At 42.3% G+C, this 22391-nt stretch overlaps 1 protein-coding gene and 1 long non-coding RNA gene across 3 annotated transcripts in view; one reads left to right on the top strand and one right to left on the bottom strand.

Moving 5' to 3' along the window:
- LOC149623551 (uncharacterized) overlaps positions 1 to 22391 on the bottom strand; it is a 45226-nt gene that overhangs the window by 21144 nt on the left and 1691 nt on the right. The window contains exon 2 of one of the 2 annotated variants that reach the window (XR_016374753.1): positions 2860 to 3007. The exons of the other annotated variant lie outside the window; for it this stretch is intronic. This is a non-coding gene — a long non-coding RNA (uncharacterized LOC149623551). The remainder of the gene's footprint in view (positions 1 to 2859; positions 3008 to 22391) is intronic. 2 annotated transcript variants of the gene reach the window in all.
- hiw (MYC binding protein highwire) lies at positions 223 to 22160 on the top strand. Its single transcript, XM_089852549.1, is given in 54 exon segments — positions 223 to 686; positions 752 to 818; positions 891 to 1112; positions 1216 to 1369; positions 1441 to 1673; positions 2878 to 3013; positions 3089 to 3201; positions 3280 to 3345; positions 3437 to 3533; positions 4414 to 4484; positions 4557 to 4698; positions 4769 to 4848; positions 5333 to 5537; positions 5632 to 6163; positions 6239 to 6594; positions 6854 to 7173; positions 7258 to 7501; positions 7567 to 7720; positions 7786 to 8221; positions 8283 to 8509; positions 8576 to 8756; positions 8831 to 9023; positions 9092 to 9396; positions 9453 to 9722; positions 9784 to 9975; positions 10051 to 10260; positions 10343 to 10656; positions 10720 to 10856; positions 10922 to 11022; positions 11096 to 11843; positions 11912 to 12750; positions 12820 to 13071; positions 13074 to 13367; positions 13430 to 13793; positions 13863 to 13943; positions 14030 to 14383; positions 14452 to 14734; positions 14813 to 14972; positions 15044 to 17257; positions 17320 to 17484; positions 17584 to 17880; positions 17953 to 18177; positions 18233 to 18736; positions 18796 to 19047; positions 19381 to 19815; positions 19880 to 19999; positions 20074 to 20181; positions 20236 to 20601; positions 20691 to 20873; positions 20956 to 21063; positions 21129 to 21338; positions 21406 to 21513; positions 21593 to 21758; positions 21829 to 22160. Coding segments are annotated over 54 exon segments (14865 nt in total). The 5' UTR covers positions 223 to 531; the 3' UTR covers positions 21945 to 22160.

Genomic DNA, 22391 nt, shown 5'->3' with positions numbered 1-22391 from the left:
TTTTTTTAGTTACACGAATTACAACTCGAAAAAGTTCAAAAGGAAAATGAAATTCTATAATCATTCATAGAAGTAATTCTAGTATTGCATTTGCATAATATATCCATTATCATAATGGTTAATTGCTATCGAAATAATATTTCGAACCAAGTGTTCTATTCTTCACCGCTATAAGCGCTGCAATCGATTAAAGGGATCCTGGGATCGATTTTTACTATTTTTAAAATGGCGGAGTATGCCGGTATATTGTTGTGACGTTTGTCCCGTGATTCACTGCACAAATCATTAGGAAAACCAAATTTAAGATACGTAAGATACATTTTATAACTTCTTATGATAATTTAGCCCACGCATTTAATTCGCGTTTGATTCAGTGTCGTGAAATTATTACCATTTACGTAATTTAATTAGTTATCGAGACAAAGGCTTAACGTAGGCAGGGGCTTAAGTTAATTGTAATCTCACGCAGGGGGGGATAATTCTTGGAACAAAGATGAATAATTTGAAGGTCAATCAATAATAAAAATAAGAATGTCATCATTATCAGTTATTAATAAATCAATGGGTTCCAACCCATTGGTATTGAGATGCGGGCCGCATTGTCACGCGTCAAAAATTAGTGGAGAGATACTTCAAGATGAATTTCACGAAATGTTTCGAGCGAGTGTTCAAAGTGAAAGTAACAAGTATGTGGGCGTTATTCGATATTAATCAATTATTCACGTGATTAATTACGGGTGCACTTCATTAGGAAAAAATTAGACAAAAAGAAGTCAAAGAAGAAGAAAAACAAAGATAAAGCTAGGGCAAAAGTCCACGTAGGTTTCTAGTCTTATTCGTTCAGCTATTGTTCCAAGATTCTATTTGAACGTTACTATTGATTTTTTTAGAGTGAAAACACGGAGAATGCTCTGCAACAAATGCCATTTCTGGAAATTCGTAGCAACCCTTCCCTCTTTGCTGTTTTTGCATGCGTACGTCAGTGTGTTCTTGACAAGCAGATCAGGGAATCTGCGCAGCTTTTTATACACACATCAAGTAGTCGAATTTCAGACTCGGAATCAGACGATGAAGAAGATAAGAGTCGAGATTCAATGGTTAAAGTTCCCAAGGTAAGCTCAATTATTAAAATTTCCAAAAAAATAAAAAATTAAATTAAATTAAATTGGTTTAAGTGAGAAACAGCTAAATTTTTGAAACTTCTGTTTTTTCTAGATTGTCGGTATTGGTTTATGTAGCGTTTTTGAACTTATCAGAGAAAGTCGTAAAAAGCACCCCGCGTTATGCACCAGATCTTTGCAAGCTTTGTTAGATATGTTACAGGGTCAACAACCGGAAGGTCTAAAAAATGAACCCACTGACGTCATAGGTGAATTTTACAAACTGGATCGACTTTTTATTTAAAAAGAGGGGCTTATTCTAACTAAAAGAAACTTCTAGATACTCTTTTTGATCTACTCTTGGACATTGCTAGCGGTCAACACAATGCCGCTACATCAGCTTCATCTTCTAGTTCCGAATATTCATATAGCACCAGCGCCACTTCCCTCACTTCCTACGCGTGCGCTTGTTTATTAAGTCTAGTCATAGCGAGAGGGGATACTGGAAAGTTACTCAGTGCGGCTTCCGCTATGCTTATGAGTCCCATTCCACTTGTAAATGAAGAAATTCCTGTAAGATTTTTTTAGGGCTGTGTGGGTACTCGAAAATGACGGGTACTCGACTTCGAGTCCGAGTCCGAGTACTGGAAACTGGTTTTCCTAGGATTCGAACGGGTACCCGGGTCCTGGTCCAAGGCCTAAAATTACCCGTTTAGGGCTTGTCCGAGTCCATTTTTCTTTACCAACTTAATAGCCAATTTTATCAGCTACTGATAAAAATGTTTTCATATTTAAAAAAGTTAAAATTACTATTAATGTTTAGTTTTGAAACAGTTAGAAAAAAAAAACAGAATGTTTTAAGAGTAAATTTGACGAATTTTGGGCTCGGATTAAGAATTTTGGACTCGAAACCATGTTTTTTGGACTCGAAAATGGACTCGAAACCATGTTTTTTGGACTCGAAAATGGACTCGAAACCATGTTTTATGGACTCGAAACCATGTTTTTTGGACTCGAAAATGGACTCGAAACCATGTTTTTTGGACTCGAAAATGGACTCGAAACCATGTTTTATGGACTCGAAACCATGTTTTTTGGACTCGAAACCATGTTTTTTGGACTCGAAACCATGTTTTTTGGACTCGAAAATGGACTCGAAACCATGTTTTTTTGGACTCGAAAATGGACTCGAAACCATGTTTTTTGGACTCGAAAATGGACTCGAAACCATGTTTTTTGGACTCGAAAATGGACTCGAAACCATGTTTTATGGACTCGAAACCATGTTTTTTGGACTCGAAACCATGTTTTTTGGACTCGAAAATGGACTCGAAACCATGTTTTTTTGGACTCGAAAATGGACTCGAAACCATGTTTTTTGGACTCGAAAATGGACTCGAAACCATGTTTTTTGGACTCGAAAATGGACTCGAAACCATGTTTTATGGACTCGAAACCATGTTTTTTGGACTCGAAACCATGTTTTTTGGACTCGAAAATGGACTCGAAACCATGTTTTTTTGGACTCGAAAATGGACTCGAAACCATGTTTTTTGGACTCGAAAATGGACTCGAAACCATGTTTTTTGGACTCGATGGACTCGACGAGTCCTGCAAAATTGGACTCGAGGACTCGACGAGTCCACTTTTCCAGGACTCGGACTCGGACTCGAAACCTAAAAATGAGGACTCGCACACCTCTAATTTTTTTAAATAGTTTATAAATCCAGGAAAGGAAAGGCGTTACTAATTCAATTACTTGTAAATTTAATTATAGACTCCTGGAATTCTGACGTCATTACAAAGAAGTATGCACGCTGTTTTGTTAGGTAAAACACATCGCCCTGATTGGTTGTCACACGGAATCCCCAAATCATCTCTCTGTGATACGTTCAAAGTTCAGATTCCTAAATGTAAATCTCCCTTATACATTTTTGACTGAAAATATTTGAGCTTACTTATGTTAAATTTAAAAACAATACACGCAGGCAAACCTAGCGCTTGCATTAGCTCATCAATTGTCTGTGATGGGAAACACTTATTTATACTGTCGGGTAATACCATTTACAAAATTGGTAGTGGTTACGCCGGCACTGTTAAGGTAGGTTTAGTTTAGTAGTTTGTAAGTAATAGGGGTCCCTAACTACCTAATCTAATTTTTCACTCGCTTCATTCCAAGGGTCAAATTGTAATGTGTAGAGGTGGATTAAGGACTGAAGATAAAGGATGGTTGGGTTATGCCAAAGTTAGTGCTACAGAAATTAATAATAAAAAAAAAAATATTATTCGTCATCAGTGATTTAATTGTTAATTGGATGCGTGTCAATTTTTTTTAGGGATTTCTCTATTTTCAACCTCATTCTTTAATTAGCACCGAATTAGTAAAAATTGATCCCGATACTCTGAAGGAAATAGAACCCGTTCAATTAGATGGTAAGATTATAAATTGTTTCCGCCAAAATTTCAATGTAATACGCCGAAATTGCATTGTAATACGCCGAAATTGCATTGTAATACGCCGAAATTGCATTGTAATACGCCTAAATTTCAATGTAATACGCTTAAATTTCAATGTAATACGCTTAAATTTCATATAATACGCCTAAATTTCAATGTAATACGCTTAAATTTCATATAATACGCCTAAATTTCAATATAATATGCCTAAATTTCAATATTATACGCCGAAATTTCAATACAACGCGCCTAAATTTCCATACAACGCTCCTAAATTTCAATATAATATGCCGAAATTTCAATACAACGCGCCTAAATTTCAATACAAAGCCCCGAAATTTGCCGAAATATCAATATAAAGCGCCGAAATATCAATACAAAGCGCCGAAATATCAATAATACGCGCCGAAATATCAATATAAAGCGCCGAAATATCAATAATACGCGCCGAAATATCAATATAAAGCGCCGAAATATCAATAATACGCGCTTTATTTTCAATAATACGCGCTTTAGTTTCAATAATACGCGCTTTAGTTTCAATAATACGCGCTAAAGTTTGCATACTACGCTCCGAAAATTCGATACTACGCTCCGAAAATTCGATACTACGCTCCGAAAATTCGATATTACGCTCCGAAATTTCGATACTACGCTCAGAAATTTCGATACTACGCTCCGAAATTTCAATACAACGTGCCGAAATTTCGTTACTACGCTCAGAAATTTCGATACTACGCGCAGAAATTTCAATACAACGTGCCGAAATTTCGTTACTACGCTCAAAAATTTCGATACTACGCGCAGAAATTTCAATACAATGCGCCGAAATATTTTTTTTTATATAACTTTGTAGCCCCAGATTGTGGTCCTAGCGCTTGTTTTAGTGATGGAGAATACTTGGGATTGATAACTGCGGGAAAAGATGTACGTCGAAATTATTGTACCCGATTTAGTTTCTTTCAATCATTTAATTAAGCATATGTTTCATATCTTCAGGATAGTTTTGTGATACGAACTTTTAAGTCTGTTATCTCGCCAATGCCATGCATCCACGAACTGACTCTAAAATTAGCGCGAAAATGTATGGATGTCTTTGGATCAGGAGTTTTTGATGAAGAACTGACTTTCCATTCAGTCAGTAAGTGCGCGATACTTTCATTCAATTACCCATAAATTTTTTTTTTCTATGCTGAAATATTAATTCGCAGCGCTACCATTGAACGAAGATGAACCAATGAGCATCGGATGTGGGAAGGACTTCGCGATACTCAGGACCATGACTGGAAAAGTAATTAAAATAATTGTATCTTATTTTTTTTCACAATTGGAAACTTAAAGAAATGGTCAGCATTCAGTATTCTTGCTGTTTATCATTTCTGGAACTTGTTCCGTTTCCTAAATTAAGGTATTTGGTGAGGTTTCTGTGTGTTAGGTCTTTCAATACCTAATAACTTCGTTCCCCTCAGCACAATCACCGTTTTTAACGTTTGAAAGATGGTCGTGTCGCTTTTAGCAATTAGCCTTATTCCTGATCAGCGCCGCCTACCCGTAGCGGCGACTTTGAGAACTACTGTAAACGGCAAGCCAATCAGATGTCGCTAAAATCTGATGACGTCATTTTTGGTAAGACCGCGAGAGTGCCCGTCAGTGACGTCACCAGATTTTAGCGACTTCTGATTGGCTTGCCAATTACAGTAGTTCTCAAAGTCGCCGCTATGGGTAGGTGGCGCTGATCAGGAATAAGGCTAATTCTAAACATCGTTTCTTTAAAGGTTATGTTCGCTGGGAAAAGTCAGAGTTTGGGTATCAAGCAAAGCAATCGCGCAAATAGTAAATATACGGAGTTGCCGGTCACCAAATCGCCAAAAATAACTCATTTCTCCGTGGGACACGAAGGTCAACACGCTCTCCTACTTTCCGAAGATGGCAGCGCCTTCTTTGTCGGCTTGGCACGAAGAGGAGAAGATGGAGATCAAAGTAAGACTCTCGATTATCAATATTTTACTTCCCTTGGAATTGGTTTCAATTTATTTACATATTGCTTCCTGTTTGTTTGTTTGTTTATCAATAGCCAAAGGTCGTCGACAACCCAAACCAGTAAAACCGAAAAAGATGATCAAAATGGAAGGTCATAGAATTGTTTACAGCGCCTGCAACAATGGAACGTCCGCCCTCGTAACGTTAGAAGGGGCGCTTTATTTGTTTGGGAAAGATACCGCTCATACTGATCACAATTCTGGTTTGGTGACGGATCTGAAAGACGTCATTGTTACCCAAGTGGCGCTGGGGAAAGCCCACGTCGTTGTCTTGACAAATAAGGGTTTGGTGTATACTTTTGGAATCAACCATAAAGGTCAATGTGGCAGGGAATATAGCCACTCGACAACCATGAAGGAGGTGACGTTGCCAATTGCCATGGCGACAGCGCCGGAAGAGGAAGGTGAAGATGAAGAATTGGAGGTTGAAGAACCGGATGTGATATGCGCTCCTGGAAAACATAATTGGAAGCACGATCAGTGTATGGTTTGCACTTTATGCGGAGAATGTACCGGATATGGCGCGGGTTGCATCGCTAGCGGACGACCTGATAGGAATCCAGGCTTGTAAGTTGTACTTTTATTTGTCAATTCGAAGAGTAATGAAATAACCCAACATTGTACTTTGTCTTCATTTGCCAGGCCATGTGGTTGTGGTGCTGGAGACAGTGGGTGTGCCGAATGCGGATGTTGCAGAATGTGTTCTCGCGAAAACGACCAAGAAGTGGAACTGGCAGATTGGAGCCAATTAGCCGCCGGAGGGGGTGGGGTTCTTGATAACAAACAGTCAGACGTCATAGTATTCGATATTCACTATGGTGGTAGAGGTGTAGCTCGTCTCGAAGATCGGATACGTCGGCGAATGGAAGAATATCGAATGATCCGTCAAAGAAGGAAACAGATGCTTCAGTCCCTGAAAGTGACGCTAAAAAGCCAAAGTCCTTCACGAAGTATTCCTAAGGATAATCAAGATAAAGCTAATTCAGTCGCTTCCGCTGGTAAGCCCTCGTTTTATCATTATTCTTCGCGGTGTAAAAGGAAGTCACGTAAATAGTCAGCATAGAGACAAATTTTGCTGTTACTCGTTTATGGTCATACATTGACCCACTTCCTAGATCAAGGTATTTGGTGAGGTTTCTGTGTGTTAGGTTTTTCAATGCCTAATAACTTCGTTCCCCTCTGCACAATTCTTTTCTTGACGCATTTTCGTTCGATATAAATGGTAGTAAGACAGAATTATCTCGTATACTCAAACAGATGATACTGCAGGCAGTGATCACGAGAAAGAAACCACGAAACTAACCTCACTCTCACCTGGTCAACTCTTCTTACCATTTGATATACCCGTTACTCAAATCGCGTGTGGAATGCATCATACTGTATTACTTATTGAAAATGGGGAAGTTTACACTTTCGGTAGCAATCAACACGGACAGTTGGGGTTGGGAGATTTTATAGTTCGTGGCTCTCCGTGTTTGGTTAAATTACCAGCAACCGTAACTCAAGTGGCTGCTGGCAGCAGTCATACTGCCCTTTTGACAACTCAGGGTCAAGTTTACACTTTCGGAAGCTACCAAGTATGTAGGCTATTAAAACATCTTTGGTACGTCTGTCAGGTAAGTTTTTCTCATTATTGTTATTGTTGATATCAACAACGAAAGAGGGGACAACTTGGCCGTAGCCCTCTGCCGACTGTCTCTGAAGAAACTTCGCGAAAAGAACGTGGAAAAGATAGTACGTGGCACGCAATTCCTGGTTTAGTTCCTAAAGTAGGAGGTAGGAATGGTAGAAGGGCCACTTGGGTTGGCGCGTCTGGTGATCAGACTTTTATCAAAATTGACGAGTCCTTGATCAATTCGCACAATCTAACTCGAGCTAATGTGATTGCGAATCGGCAATGCGTTGGTTAGTTTTCCGACTCCTTTTCCCTTCTCAAGTTCTTTATTGGTCCTAACTTCCGGTTGTTGTAGGAATTATTCCCAATCAAATCGATCAAGTAACAACATTCCGTTGCGTCATGATTAATAAAGTAGATGGAACTTGTCGAAGTTTCAATTCGGTTGATCAAGCTGAATTGAACGAATACGCGACCTGTTTGGATAGTGTCTATAACATCGTTTGGGGGTATTGTTAAGCATTTTTCATTCAAATGGTGATTAGCCCTAAGCTGAAGATTGCCGTCCTTATAGATTTAACCCATCAACTCAAGAGGTGAATCGCTACAACATAATATCTTCGGAAAGATTAACCAATTCAGATTCATCTTCAAACCAAAGCTACAATCTACCTAATATGCTTAGTCCCGAATTATCAGTTCCTTGTAATGTCGGAACGAGTCTAACTCGTTCTCACGCGGCTCTGCATCTCTTGGGGTGCTTAGACTTGTTGACCACCGCTAATGAACAAGGATTAATTGTTCAAAACGAGGAGGAAGAGAAGACTAACGTTAACAAAGTTTACAGCAAGGAAGATTTTTCCGTTGTTAATCGATTTGAAAGTCACGGTGGCGGTTGGGGCTATTCCGGGCATTCCATCGAAGCCATACGTTTTATGGCAGACACTGACATTCTGCTCGGTGGTTTTGGCCTATTTGGTGGAAGGGGAGAATATACTGCAAAAATAAAAGTAGGAGATGTTGAAAGATTGAATTTGAAAAAGTTTTAACGCGTTATGTCCAATATCAAAGCTGTTAGACATCGGTCTCGAAGGAGGTGATCAAGAGACAGACGGAGAATTACTAGCGGAAACTGAAGAGATACCTTACGAATGCGGTCCTCGTCAGAAGTTTCCCGTATTGTTTGACGAACCAGTTCCCCTTCAAGCAAATCGCTGGTACGTTACTTGGTCTAGGATATCCGGACCCAGCAGTGATTGTGGAAGCAGTGGTCAATCTGTCGTTACAACTGAAGACCAGTTAGTACCTTTGAAAATTGTAGCGCGATGTTGGTATCGGAGTATCTGAATTATTTTTAATGGCAGAGTGGTCTTCTTCTTCAAATCTTCAAACAAATCTAATAATGGAACTGATGTCAATGCTGGTCAACTTCCGCAGCTCCTGTATCGGGTTATAACCCCCGATAATCAAAGTTCGATGAAACCCTCTAACCAAATGGAACCCATTTGCATCCTTGGTCGAGATTTTTCTAGAAAAGTCACCCCAGTAAGAGTTTGGGAATCCCCGGGGTTTTTTGTATTTTACGCGGGGAATTGATTGAAACGTCAATTGCTAAATAGGACTGCTTTCATTCCCTTCTGAAATTGCTTCGTTGGAGTTGGCAAACTTTCAAAGCCAGTTTGTGCGAGATGTCTCAAGCGGGTGCTACTCCACCTACTCCAGCCATTTTAGATATGGAAAGATTGATGTATATTTCAATTTCATCTTTACACTTGTTGCGAATATATATCAACGAAATATATCCTAATGGACGTACGTATTCGCGTAACGCGAAACGAATGATCGAGAACCGCCATTGATGGAATTCCTTTTGCCCGTAGCAATATCTCGTAAGAACCACTCAGAGTCCCCGAAATTGGCTGATTGCATAGGAGATGCTCGTGTATTGTTACGGCATATCTTATCTGATCAGATTCCTCTGACACCAGTCCCTACGCGCTATCAGAATGGGAGCAGCGGCGCGGGAATGCCGTTGGTCAATACCACGTCTCCTATATTGAATCGAATGTTGACGACCGTCCTCGAAGAGTGCCAACAAACTTTCTTAGCTTGTTATCACGCTTTCTACCCTAATTCCGCTTTAAAATGGAAAGGCCTTTGCGACCTGCTTTTAACGGTTGATGTTGTGAGTATTAAAGAACTTCGTAACAGTTGGTGATTTTTTAACCATTTGCTCTTAAGCCATGGGCCTGCGAAGCCGCGGAGGGTGACCACTTACTGGCCGCTGTTCTAGCTTCGCTGTGCAGTCCTACTATTCGCTTGACGTCTATTCTTCCCATATCTATGGAAAGCGAGAGTAGCCTTCCTTCGGAAGCGACTTTACACAGTCCTTTAGAGCCTAATCACGATAGTCTTCCTTTGTCCAGAACAACCAGTGGTCAAGAGATGGGACAATCTCTTGATAGTCATCGATATCCCATTCTGGTTGAAACAATGACTCAAAGAACCGAAGTAAGTTTCGCGCGACCGGAAAGTCATCAGCCCATCTGACAAAAGATAAAACTTTTCTCAGAGGGAAGGATGCCACTCTGGACCTTATAGTTTCAAAGCGGTGCTCGATCACCTACTCGCTGCGGTTGTCAGACCCGTACGCGCTCAGTTGCGTCAAGAACCTATAACTCACTCTCCTAAACTGGTTGCCAGTACTTGCGCTCTCTTAGCTACTATTATAGCGGAGCTGTCTTCGCAAACTATAGGAACCGTGGTTAGTGATGCCGTAGAAGTTTTTGATGTATTATATTGCGCGTGATCTTGAAATAATTCTAAATCATCTTGATAGCTTGATATTCAGGGTGTTGGAGGTCAAATTTTACACGTTACTCCTTCGAGGTTCGCGAGAGTCAGCCAAAATAGGACATGGAATACTGGAAATGGTTCGCCGGACGCCATATGTTTCAGCGTTGATCGACCTGGAATTTTAATCAAGGGAGTCACGATCTTCGGGGGTGGAGGAAATGAAAGACATTACGAACTTGAACTGCTAGATGACGTGAGTTTATTTTTTACTATTCTTACTTGGGTTTGAGGAATCATTCTCTTACATATGCCATACTTAACCGACGACCCTTCAGCAAAGTACCAGTAACAATGATCCGTCTCATACTCAACGATGGAAGACTTTAGAAATAGTCCGTGGTAGTTTTGGTCCAGATGATTGCTACGGAGAAGTAGCGGAGATTACTTTCCAACGAAACATTCCCATCAAGGAAAATGTCAAATACGCTTTGAGATTACGTAATCACGGAGATCGTACTAATAATGGCGATGGGGGTTTGGCTCAAGTCAAAGGCCCTGATGGCACGACATTCACTTTCAGCGATTGTTCCCTCAGTTTTAATGGAACTAATCATACCCGAGGGCAAATATCCCAAATTCTTTATTACAGGTAATGGTATCGAAGATGCGCCATAATGACGCGGTTCCGTGACATTATCACATTATATTACAGTACTCCTCAAGACACAGAAATCCAACAAAGCTACCGTGACCTGGCGGAACTACAGGCCAGGCGTAATGCGTTGTCCATTTGCTCAACCGTTGTTCGGGCTGCGGCTGAAATACTTATGGAAGCTCAGGCGGAGGAAGGTAAGCGTTTGAGACCTTGTCGGATTTGGGGTCGGGGTTTGGAAGTACAACTTTGATCTTCATAGACATAGAAGTATTGGGAACCGTTGGCTCATCTCATTTAGTCACTATGCTTCTACCTTTGGCTCTGGCTCACATGGGGCCCTTAGCCACCTCAGATCCAAAGGTATCGTGTCCAATATATTTTAGCTCATAATCCTTAAACTGGTTTTTGGCCAACTGAACTATTTTTCCTTAAGAGCGCTGTGCAAGTATTAAATATGGTTCGAGACCTCCTTCCCCTGGTCGCGGCCTTGAATAAACGAGGTCTCAAATCTTTTCCCTACAATCGAATTGAGGAAATAGCGTCGTCAAACACTACTTCGCAACATTACGCTTTATCCGAAAGTGATCATCCTTATCGGCCGGCGACAGTTTCCAACTATAGAGTGATATTTCCAGCTAATGTTCGCTGGATGGCCTTGGAGTTTGATTCTCAGTGTGGTACTGCTCAGGCTGAAGATTCGCTACAACTATATATCCCAGCTGTTGGCTCTCAAAAAGGCTATACTTTTCCAAAGGCCGTCAATGTACCCGTATCATCATCAGCGGCCATTCCGAGTGGTCACGGGGCTGCGGTAGCTCCGGTGGTCCCGGAAGACGACGACGATTATACTCCGTATTGGCCAGTCCTAAGAAAGTTCAGTGGACCAATAGACTGGCCACATTCCGCGATTATTTTGCCTGGTAACGAAGTTGTTTTCTCACTCGAAACGGCGTCTGATTATGTCAAAGACGAAAAGGCAACCTTTTATGGTTTCCGCTGCCAAGTAGTTGGCTTCGAATGCCCTCAATTGGGGAATAACTTGATCAAGCAAAATCAGAATATCGCTGATGTTTCTCCGCAATTGGGATGGGAGGGTTTAGCGCATTTAGAACGAGAGCTGGCCTATTTGGGCGGCATGTGCGCCGCTTCTCTCATGAGAAAGGATCTTTTATTACCACCTGGTAAGTTGAAATGTTTCTTCACTTATCTTTATTAGATAGTCTCGAAACTCGACCCCTTACTTTTCAAGAATCAGTTAACGAAGTTGACGAAGATTTAGAGGTGATAGAAGATTTAGCTCAGCAGGTTTACAATGCCCATTCGCAACTTCTATGCAAGGGATTCGCTCTAGCTCATCCACCCAGCGTTCAGCAAGCTCTGGAAGGCACGCTTCCTTTTAGCAGCCAGTCCAATGAGAGACCTTTTTTGAAAGACTTCGTCGCCTGTACCGCCGGTACTAGTGGCGGAAGATTGGCGAGATGGCTACAACCCGAACCTTACGTTGATCCCAAGCAGTGCGAGCTTCACTGCAGCCAGGACGAATTAAAATGTGGCTGGCCCGCGGTCATAACGGTGGTGACGAAGGATCAGTACGGGAAGGTTGTCTACTCGCCTCTCTTGAAGGTTGAAGTCAAGGCGGTACCATTGACCGCTTACGATAAGGACGGAGATGCTAATAGAAAGTTGATGAAGGTTAGCAAACCTGATACTGGGTCCATGACGTGTTTTGGCGGTCATCCGCCACCCAATTTGGACACGGCTTACGAAATTACCGTAAAGGATAAAATGTTCTATTACGCCATTACTATGATGAAACCCTACGAAAACTACTCGTTCGAAGAACTTCGATACGTTTCTCCAACCAAGAAACGTCTTATTGAAAATATGCTCGTTCGTTCTAACAATGATGGAACGTACGTCGCTAACTGGACTCCCGGTTCTGTCGGCTGGTATCTCTTACGCGCGTCTATTGATGGGTTTGAAATGGGAGGCTCGCAACTTCGTTCGGTCGAAGTGAAAGAACCTCCTCAAGGCTTAGTCTTGCCATCTAAAGCAGTGTCCCAGAAAGCTAGCCACCAACCTAATAAAGTAAGGGTAAACGCGGTCTTTGCTTAAGTGAAAAGGTACATAGCGCCTAACAAATTCTGGGGTTTTCAGCTAAGAAAGTTTGTAGTTCGATACAGCGCGGGACTGCGTATACGTAGTCATCCATCGTTACAGAGTGAGCAAATTGGTGTTGTACCAGTCAGCGGTACAATCTCCTTTGTTGACGAACTACACAACGATGACGGTGTTTGGGTTAGATTAAGCGTGGAAACTGTCAAGAAATTCTGCCATAATGGATATATCGAAGCGTGGTGTCTGCAGTACAACCAACATTTGGGGAAAACTCTTTTAGTCCCTGTTGAGGTTTGTATTTAAAATTTCATCAGGGCATTCGTAAGGTTGACACTTACCGCTGATCAACTTTTAAGGAACCAAAGTCAGTTTTGGCCGAGTTTTTCCGAGATGTGGGTCATTTTATCAAAAAGAAACCATCGGGAGACGATGTTAAAGATCATAGACCATATCATAAAAGGGGTCCAGGAACTTACCACGTAGTCATGTGTGGAGCTAGTGGGCATAACATTCGTAGCCGACCAAGTTTGAAATCGCCACCAGTTGGCATGCTTGTATTAGGAAATAGCATTGGCGTTATGGAGGATGTAAGTCCATCCTTGACTTATCCAATGGTTTATATTTCGGTATTAAGTTGGGCATTTGTTAGGCCGTAAACGCGGATGGCTCTTGGGTTCGGCTAGACAAAGCGACCATGCAACGCTACTGTTTCAACGCGGATGGTGAAGCTTGGTCTTTAGCCCAATCTCGTTCCGACGTTGTTTACCTACAACACGAGGCCGAAATGATGCAAGCGGGTGATAGTGACGATGATCAAAGCGCGAGTTCAGTCCTTCCTATTTGTAATAGTCGAGGAACTCACGAGAATGGGGTTGGGTTCAGCGTTCCTGGAGGGGCGAACTCCGCCTTCTCGGCTCCCAATGTTAGCGTAAAAAAGGGATACGATTTTGGTACTGTAGCTGCTCCTATAGCTCCAACTGTATTTGGTCAATCTCCTGGTCAAAGCGCACCGAGTAAGTAACTTATATCGCCCGCTTAATCCCGCCAAATAAAGTTTCCTCACAATATGTTACAATACCAAGTGTTCACGTTTGGAAGTGGGACTTCAGACCAAGAAGGTGGATCTTCGGGCACTACAAGCCCTTTCATTTTTGGCTCTCCAGGTAGGCTTATTTTTCGTTCGAATGTGGTTTGCCCGTTAATTCCGGTAGACCAGATTGGTTTTTTAAGCTTATATTTCCCGCGTCAGCTTCTACACCTTCTACTTCCATGAATACCATCGCAGAATCCGAGAAAACCGAAACTGATAAGTCGGAAAAAGATTCCTTAAGCAGTAGCGGTGGTCGCGTAGCCGCCTTCCACAAATGGCTTCGCGAAGAGAGTTCGACAAAAAATATGGACTATTGTCGCAGTTCCCTGTCTCGTGACATTCCCGCCGAACTCTCCGGCGTGTCAGTCAAGGAATTGGTCAAAGCCATCGGAGAGAGTCGATTCAATGGCAATGCCGCGACTCCGCCACAAACCCCACCCTCGACTCCGCATACCCCTAGGAAATCTAGAAGTATTAGCCCTAAACCCACAGCCGCTAGTGATACAAATAGAGGTAGATTATATTATCAGCAACGAGGATCTACGCGGAGCTTTTATCAACCATTTCTTTTATATTTGCAGTGCGAACAATATCTTTGCAAGAAGGTAGCAGTCCTCGTCTTGGTAGCTCGAGTTCTAGTCCCGTTCCTGTACCAGCTCGTCACATGAGTATTGGACCAACTTGCGCCACGCATTACGAATCTCCTTCTAATTCTTCGGCGTTGAGCGCGTCTCCTAAAGGCTATAGCCCTTCCCCTAGACATCGCGTTACTGATGGTTGGAGTCCAATTCACGTACCTTCAACCGCAACGCCAAAAGGAAGCGTCAGCAGCAATAGCTCCATGCGAAGGAACTCTTTACAAAGGTATTTACTACAATATTGTACTGTTTTTTCTTAACAAATCACGCTATAGCTCGGCACAAACTGATGTATGTATTATAGTGATACCAGTGTAGGTTCACACTTCAGTAGCATTTTACGGGAATTATCCCAAACTTCAGCTACAGGCTGTATTGGTTGTATAACCCAAAGAAACACTATTAGTCCAATTAGCACGCCTGGGACGCCAGGTACTCCCGCAACACCAGGCACTCCTAAGAAAGTGAGTAGACTAACTGGTGTTCAATTTAATCAAGCCACAAAACAATCGGACTAAAATTAATAAAAATGTAGGAAGTCACTTCAGTTTGCTCAACGAAACAAGTTACTCAAACAGGAACTCAAACTAGTCCCGATAATGCCAAAGGTCATTTCAATATTGGTGCTGGAGGCGCGAAAGAAGAACCCTTAAGATTATCCCCCAAAATGGCTAGAAAAGATAGAGCGTCGCGACAGTTAAGAAATAAGAGAGACCGTTCTCATTCGCCTCACCATCACCACCACCATCATCACCATCACGGCAGTTCAGGCGCGGTACCAGTACCCGAAAGAAGTACGAGTCAACCTAGCAAAGAAAAAGTTCCTAAAGAACCAGTCAAAGAAGCGATGTCCCCGTCAGTCGCGGAATGTCTTCGAGCTGTCTTCGCGGCCTTTTTATGGCACGAAGGACTCGTATACGATGCCATGGCCTGCGCCTCATTTCTAAAATTCAACCCAAATGTGCCAAAGAATCAAGCTCGCATTCCTCAAAAGCCAGTTGTCATGAGAGAAAAATCCGGAAGCGCTTTGTCAATGACACGAGAGCAAAGAGCTAGGTTGCGTCATTCTGTAGAAGTTACTCCTGGTTTGATGAACTTGCATCCTTCAACCATAGAACAAATATGGTGCGCGCCTCTTAACGCCAACATCATTCAGAATAAAGCCAAGAAAAGCGTATCTATTCGAGAAGAACGCGTGTCAGATAGTGCTAGTCCGGCTAAGCCTTCCGTGTCCAAAGGCACCCTGACGTTGGTTGACGCTGAAGATGGAGTGCAAACTTGCACCAGTACGCAAACTAGTACAACTTCTCTTAAACAGGATGTTAAGACTGATTCGCAACCAAAGGTTGAGGAAGCCAAGTCTCCTTTAACGCAGGACAAGAACGAGCAGTTACCCCAATCACTGCAATACATCGTTTATCTATGGGAACAAATTTCGGCGGCGTGTCTCAAAGTGATTGTTCAGCAATTGATTCTACCTAGTCCAGCCAATGGTACGAGGGTTTTCCATAGATTGGATAAAGACAAAAATGAACGGGACAAAGATCGCAGGCTCAAGAAAAGGAAGGATTACCGGCAAGTTGTGGCGTCGAGAAGTCACTTGTTTGGTGAAGCGTCCGGGGTGGCTGCGTGTCCGGAAAGGGAGACTGTCTGCGAGTTATGCGGACATTTCTTCGCCCATCCTGTTACTTATCATATGCGACAAGCGCATCCAGGCTGCGGTGACCAAGCTGGTGGTAAAGGGTATAACAGTAGCGGAAACTATTGCGGTGGATGGGCTGGAAATTGCGGGGATGGTGGAATAGGAGGAAGTAGCTGGTATTTGGTTTGCGACGCTTGCAGAGAGAAATACATGAGACAAAAACGTCAAAATATGCTAAGGGAAAGAGCCAAGAAGTCGCGAAAGAAGGGTGGATCTTCAATTAGCCGCTTGCTATCTCCATTACCTCCCATGGAAGCTCACCAAGTAATGAAGAACAACGCCTTGTTCTTGTTGGAACTGTCCAGCGCAACGAGAAGCGGGTTGCCGTCAAACAAACCAACGAATCCCGCGGAAGCCAACGCGTCCACGGCGTTAAGAAGAAGTATCTTTGGAATGCCGAGTTTACTGGAACAAGGAGATATGTTGGAGAATAATCCATTTCCAGTTGGTCCTTTCCAGTGCTTAGACGCCTTGGGTGTTCAGCAAGAATACAACAACATTATTGGTCAAGAATATTTGTCGGAAGAAGATATTAGAGTCCTTCAAAATGGAGGAGAAGCCAGCAATATGACTGCTAGCGTTGATTCCAGCATGGGGCTTGGAAGCGGAATTTTACGCTCAATGACCTTGAATGGAGACACTAATAGCTCTCCTCCGCCAAATGGCAAAGTAGAACGACGCAAACCTCGCATGAACAGGGATAGTGGTAGCTTCTCGGGGACCAGATCTTTCCACCGATCAATTTCAGTTGGTTTGACATCTAAAGAATGGAATAAGCAAGATGGAGAAGGTTTGATGGAGGGGCGCGTAATAATGATGAGAAAGAGAAATAGCAGCGGCAGTGAGGAGCCGAGCAGTTCATTTTTGTGCCAACCATCGTCGGTTTTAACCAAGCTAGTCAACATGGCGATGGACAAACCAGTTCTAGACTTTCCTTTGCAAAGACCAGTCATGATTTTTATGCTTCAACATCACGATCTTGACCGTTTGCAATTGGCCATGAAACAGGCTTTGAGAAAAGCGGCTTGTAGAGTATATGGCATGCAGGTAAGTGAAATCGGGTACGACAGTCAAAGATAAATTGACTAATGAATGTGGCTGTCTTCTAGGCCTTGAATTGGTTAATCAGAAGCGTCACTCAACCAATATCGTTACACGATCTGCTATGGTGTTTTGTAGCGGCTTTAGCCCCATCTTCCTTAGACAGGCGAGAGGAAGAGAATGATCCCAGCCTGGATGACGACAACAAGGAAAAGAAATCTGACCAAGAATCTGTAAATTTGACAATATTTTTCATGGCCTGATTTTTTTCAGTCTTATATAGTCAATCCCCATTTAAATGGTTTTCTTAGTTCTCTGCGTCTCAATTCCAGGATCCAGACTTGACAGTCTGCGAGCATCCTTTATCGGAGATTACCATCGCTGGCGAATCAGTTACCCCTTTACCGCAAACGTTTCACGCCCTCTTACAAACTATATCCGATTTAATGATGCTAATGCCCGTTGGTTCTGCCTTGCAACAAATGGCCATGAAATGCTGGTGTTTAAAATTTCTACCCGAAGATCACGCGTTTTTACACCAAAGTCACGTGTTTTCAAACATTTCGAAAATCTTGTCGCGATCGGAGGAGGAAGGCGAGGATTTTGGGGTTTCCTCCGACAATGACAAGGTATTGAAATTTATATTCCGCTTACTTAGTGTCTGCTTAGAACCGACACTTTAATAAGCGTCACTTTCCAAGATTGTGTCATCGGTAGAAGCTCTTAAAGATTTAACAGCTACCGCGGAGATTAAAGCTTCCAGTAGGCAAGCCATGGTTAGCAGCTTGACTGATAATTCAACGGAAACCTTTTGGGAAAGTGGCGACGATGATCGAAATAAATCTAAAATTCTTACTATTACTTGTGGCCCGCAAGCAAAGCCTAAGGTCGCGTATGTGCATATCGATAACTGTAGAGATTTAGGAGTAAGTTGCCGAACCATTATATTAGGCCTAGTTTCTTATAGAAGTCTTCTTCTAGAACAAAGTGTCCAGCGTAATTTTTCGTTCCGGGGTATCTCCCGAAGAAATGCAAAAGCTTAAACACGTCGATGTTGAAAATCGTTTCACCGGCTGGTTGAGTTGTTTCATTCCCGACGGTCGTCACGCGACGATGAAACTGGAAATGAAAGGACCCGACAATACCCTTCGCTTACGCCAAGTTCGAATCTTGGGCCAGTCTGGCTCGGAGCCTCTGTCTGTTGGCAAAATTGCCAGCGCCAGTCGAATACAGCAGAAGAATTGCGAAGCCGAAACTCTGAAAGTTTTCAGGCTGTTAACTTCTCAGGTTTTTGGAAAGTTAATTCTAGGAGAGAACGAAAGCAATCTAGCCAGTAAGAAGGAAGACGTTAGCGAAGGGGTTGGTGAAAGACTGTCAAACAGTCCCGCGGTTGTCAGCGGAGACATGGAAACTAGCAACGATTTGAAAGAACACATGGTCGGAATTTTGTTTAGTCGCAGCAAACTCACGCATCTTCAGAAACAAGTACGAAACCTTCCTTTACCATTCTGTTTGGGATCAATTTTAACGAGTTGAAATATTAGGTGTGCACGCACATAGTCGCGGCAATCCGCAAAGAAGCTATCCGCGTAAGGGATGAATGGGAGACGTTGCTTTGTAGCAAAAGTGGGGCTGAGGTTCCCAAATCGTCGGACGCTTACTGTTTTGAAATGCTTTCCATGGTGTTGGCGTTGAGTGGGTCCAGCGTCGGGAGGGCCTATTTGGCCCAACAAGCTGGTTTATTGAAAGACCTCTTTAGTTTATTGCATACTGGATCGGCCAGGGTGCAAAGACAGGTAACTTCGATAAAGTTTCTTTCTTATATCTACAATCATAAGTTTATAAGATATGTTCCATAAGTATGTCACTACCCATACTTCGTAATGTTAGAGGCTTAATGAGAGCTAGTTCAAGAACGACGCGAGAATTGACTACACTCGGTTTTGCAGTCCATACTCCTCTTTAGTCTGTACTAAGCCTTTGACAGCGCCTCACTAGGCGTCGCTTTACGAGAATCTATGACGTTTCAACTACGTCACTTCATGACAAGCTCTCATTAACGAGTGACACACTTATGGAACATATCTTATAAACTTATGCTACAATCTAATCAATATTTCTCCGAAAAGGTCACTTCTTTATTGCGTCGAGTTCTCCCTGACGTCACACCTCAGATGCTAGCGTCAATTTTAGTCGTTCCCGCTCTACCACCAACTGATTTTAGCATTCACACCGGCATTTCCCAGAGAGCCTCGGCTAGCGTAGTTGCTTCGGAAAGCGCGCGTCCTACTTCTTCCGGCAACGATACTACTTCTCTCGAGCAAATATTTGATCTTCATAAGATGGGCATTTTGGATGTCTTCCTCGCTTGCATCGCTAAAGCGCTTACTGTGCAAACTAAAGTTAAAGGTGGAGCTCCGAATTTGGGCAAAGGAGTTACCACAGTTACTCTCGCTACCTCCATTCATCCAAGAGATTATATTGGAACGCGTTGGTGGCTTCGAGGCTGTATGGTTCGCAAGCTTGCGGAAGTTATTATTCAGCTACTTAAAGACATGGCTGCTGTAAGTTTGTCCAACTTTAGCCGGTTTTACGGCTTCTATAGTTCCGGGAACGTTTTAACTATAGGGAAAGCTTTCGGAAGCGTGGGCTACTGTCACAAAAGGCGCTATTGCTGAAAATATTTTGAACCTAACTAAGATGGACGAGAATCTCAGATCTCCAAACGAATGCCTACGTACTCCAACCGTAAGTCTATTCTTTTATAAACTTGATAGTTTCGCGAGGAGTTATTTCACAGCGCAATGTTGTTCCATCGGTAGCTTTGGTTAGCTCTCGCGTCTCTTTGCGTACTCGATCAAGATCACGTCGAACGACTATCTTCGGGTCAATGGGTGGGAACAGTTGATGGTCAACAAGCATCACCGAGGGTGAGTCACTGGTTTGGATTCTAATGGTTTCGATTTGACGGAAAGATATTTCAGCCAACCTGCGACAACCACGATGATGGAGAGACTTTGGCAATTATACTTTGCAACGAATGCGGGAACTTATGCGCCGATTGCGATCGATTTTTGCATTTGCATCGTAAAACTCGATTGCATCAGCGCCAAGTATTCAAAGAAGAGGAGGAAGCTATAAGAGTTGATCTGCACGAAGGTTGCGGGCGTACCAAGTTATTTTGGGTCATGGCCTTAGCCGATTCCAAAACCTTGAAAGCCATGGTCGAGTTTAGAGAGGGAACTAGAAGTAAAACAACCACAACGTCGGGAGTTTGTAGGTTTTGCGGGGCCACTGGCAGTTCTGGACTTTTGGCTATTGGAAACGTTTGCGGAGAGCCCGAATGTCAGGTAAAGAAAAGAACAAATTGACAATCCGTTCGTTAGTTCGAAAAATGTATTAACAGTAACAACCTTGCGCCATATATTTTTCCATACAGGAACACGCTCGTAACGCATGCGCTAAAATGTTGAACTGCGGCCATTCTTGCGGAGGAATTCGTACCGAATCATCTTGCTTGCCTTGCCTGCATGGTTGCGGTGGCGTTACTTTGAAGCAAGACGCTGATGACATGTGCATGATATGCTTCACTGAAGCTTTGGCTTGCGCCCCTGCTATATTGGTAAGTACTTATCCTCGAGCTTATTCCAAATAAGAATATCGGAGAAGTCTGTTTTAAAACGTAAGATATCCTTTTAATAAAGCTTAATTGCGGTCACGTCTTCCATTTGCATTGTTGTCGAACTGTGCTTCAAAAACGATGGTCTGGGCCTAGAATTACATTCGGTTTCTCTTTATGCCCAATATGCAAAGTAATTACTAGATTAATTTAAAGGCTAGTAGTGTCCAAGTGCTAATGTAGTTTGAACGCGTCAAGGCTCCGATGGAACATCCAGTTTTGAAAGATCTTTTAGATTCTATTCGAGTTTTGTACGATGATGTCAAACGCAAAGCTCTTATGAGATTAGAGTATGAAGGTTTACTTAAATCCGAAGCTGTAGCCACTCCGGGCGCTCGTTTCTATAAAGATCCCGCGGGATTTGCTATGGAACGATACGCCTATTACGTGTGCTTTAAGTGCAAGAAGGTAACAATTGTTTTTCACGCAATTAGAATCGTAATAGTTATTTGATGATTAATATAATTGTAAATAGGCTTATTACGGGGGAGAAGCTCGTTGCGATATCGATGCGGGACCCGGAGAAGAGTATGATCCAACAGAGCTGGTTTGCGGAGCTTGTTCTGATGTGTCCAGAGCTCAGGTGAATGTCATTTCCCTTTTTTTTCAGTTTATATGTCCATTTAGCAATGGGAAATATTGTTTTCTTTTTTAATCTTAAGATGTGTCCCAAACATGGAACCGATTTTCTCGAATATAAGTGTCGTTATTGTTGTTCCGTGGCGGTGTTCTTTTGTTTCGGCACTACTCATTTTTGTAACGCTTGTCACGAAGATTTCCAGAGGGTCACTAATCTTCCCAAACAAGAGTTACCTCATTGCCCAGCGGGTAAGATTTCAGTTTTTGCTTCTTCAATTAGTTTACATGTTCAAATTAATTTAAATTCTTAATGTACAAGGGCCTAAAACTAAACAACTCGAAACTGAAGAGTGCCCGCTTCACGTTAAACACCCTCCAACTGGTGAAGAATTCGCTTTAGGATGCGGAGTTTGTCGCAACGCGCACACTTTCTAAATTTATGTCTTCAAAAATTCATTTGCGTCACCCTTTGTACATAGTCCTTCTTTCTAATAATTAATTATTCTCTGTCTATTAGCAAATGCCATACATTTTAAGTACCATGAGTTTTTTTGTTAGGTCATTATTATGAATTATTAAGAAATTATCATAATTGATTGTTGCCGTTTTTCTTTCCAATTTTTAAATGAAATAAATTAAATAATTTAAGTATCTAGGCGGCAGTTCGTGATTGAATTTCGCGCCAGGTAAGAATACAAACTATGCTCGAACTGATCTGAACTGAATTCAATTGGGTTTTGTAGCCAGTCTGGGAAATAGCACACTTCTTCTGGTCCAAAACCAGTTTATTAATTGCTTGGACTAGTTTTTTAATTCAAAAAGTGGGGGTTACTGGTCCTCGGGACCAGTTTATTAATTGCAAATCTATAGGAGAATAAAGGC

This window comes from Phalangium opilio, unplaced genomic scaffold (assembly GCF_054372755.1).
Source record: "Phalangium opilio isolate 3A_F unplaced genomic scaffold, DU_Popi_V2 ptg000113l_1, whole genome shotgun sequence".
Classification (NCBI taxonomy): Eukaryota; Metazoa; Arthropoda; class Arachnida; order Opiliones; family Phalangiidae; genus Phalangium; species Phalangium opilio.
This window is presented reverse-complemented; position numbering and strand designations above follow the sequence as displayed.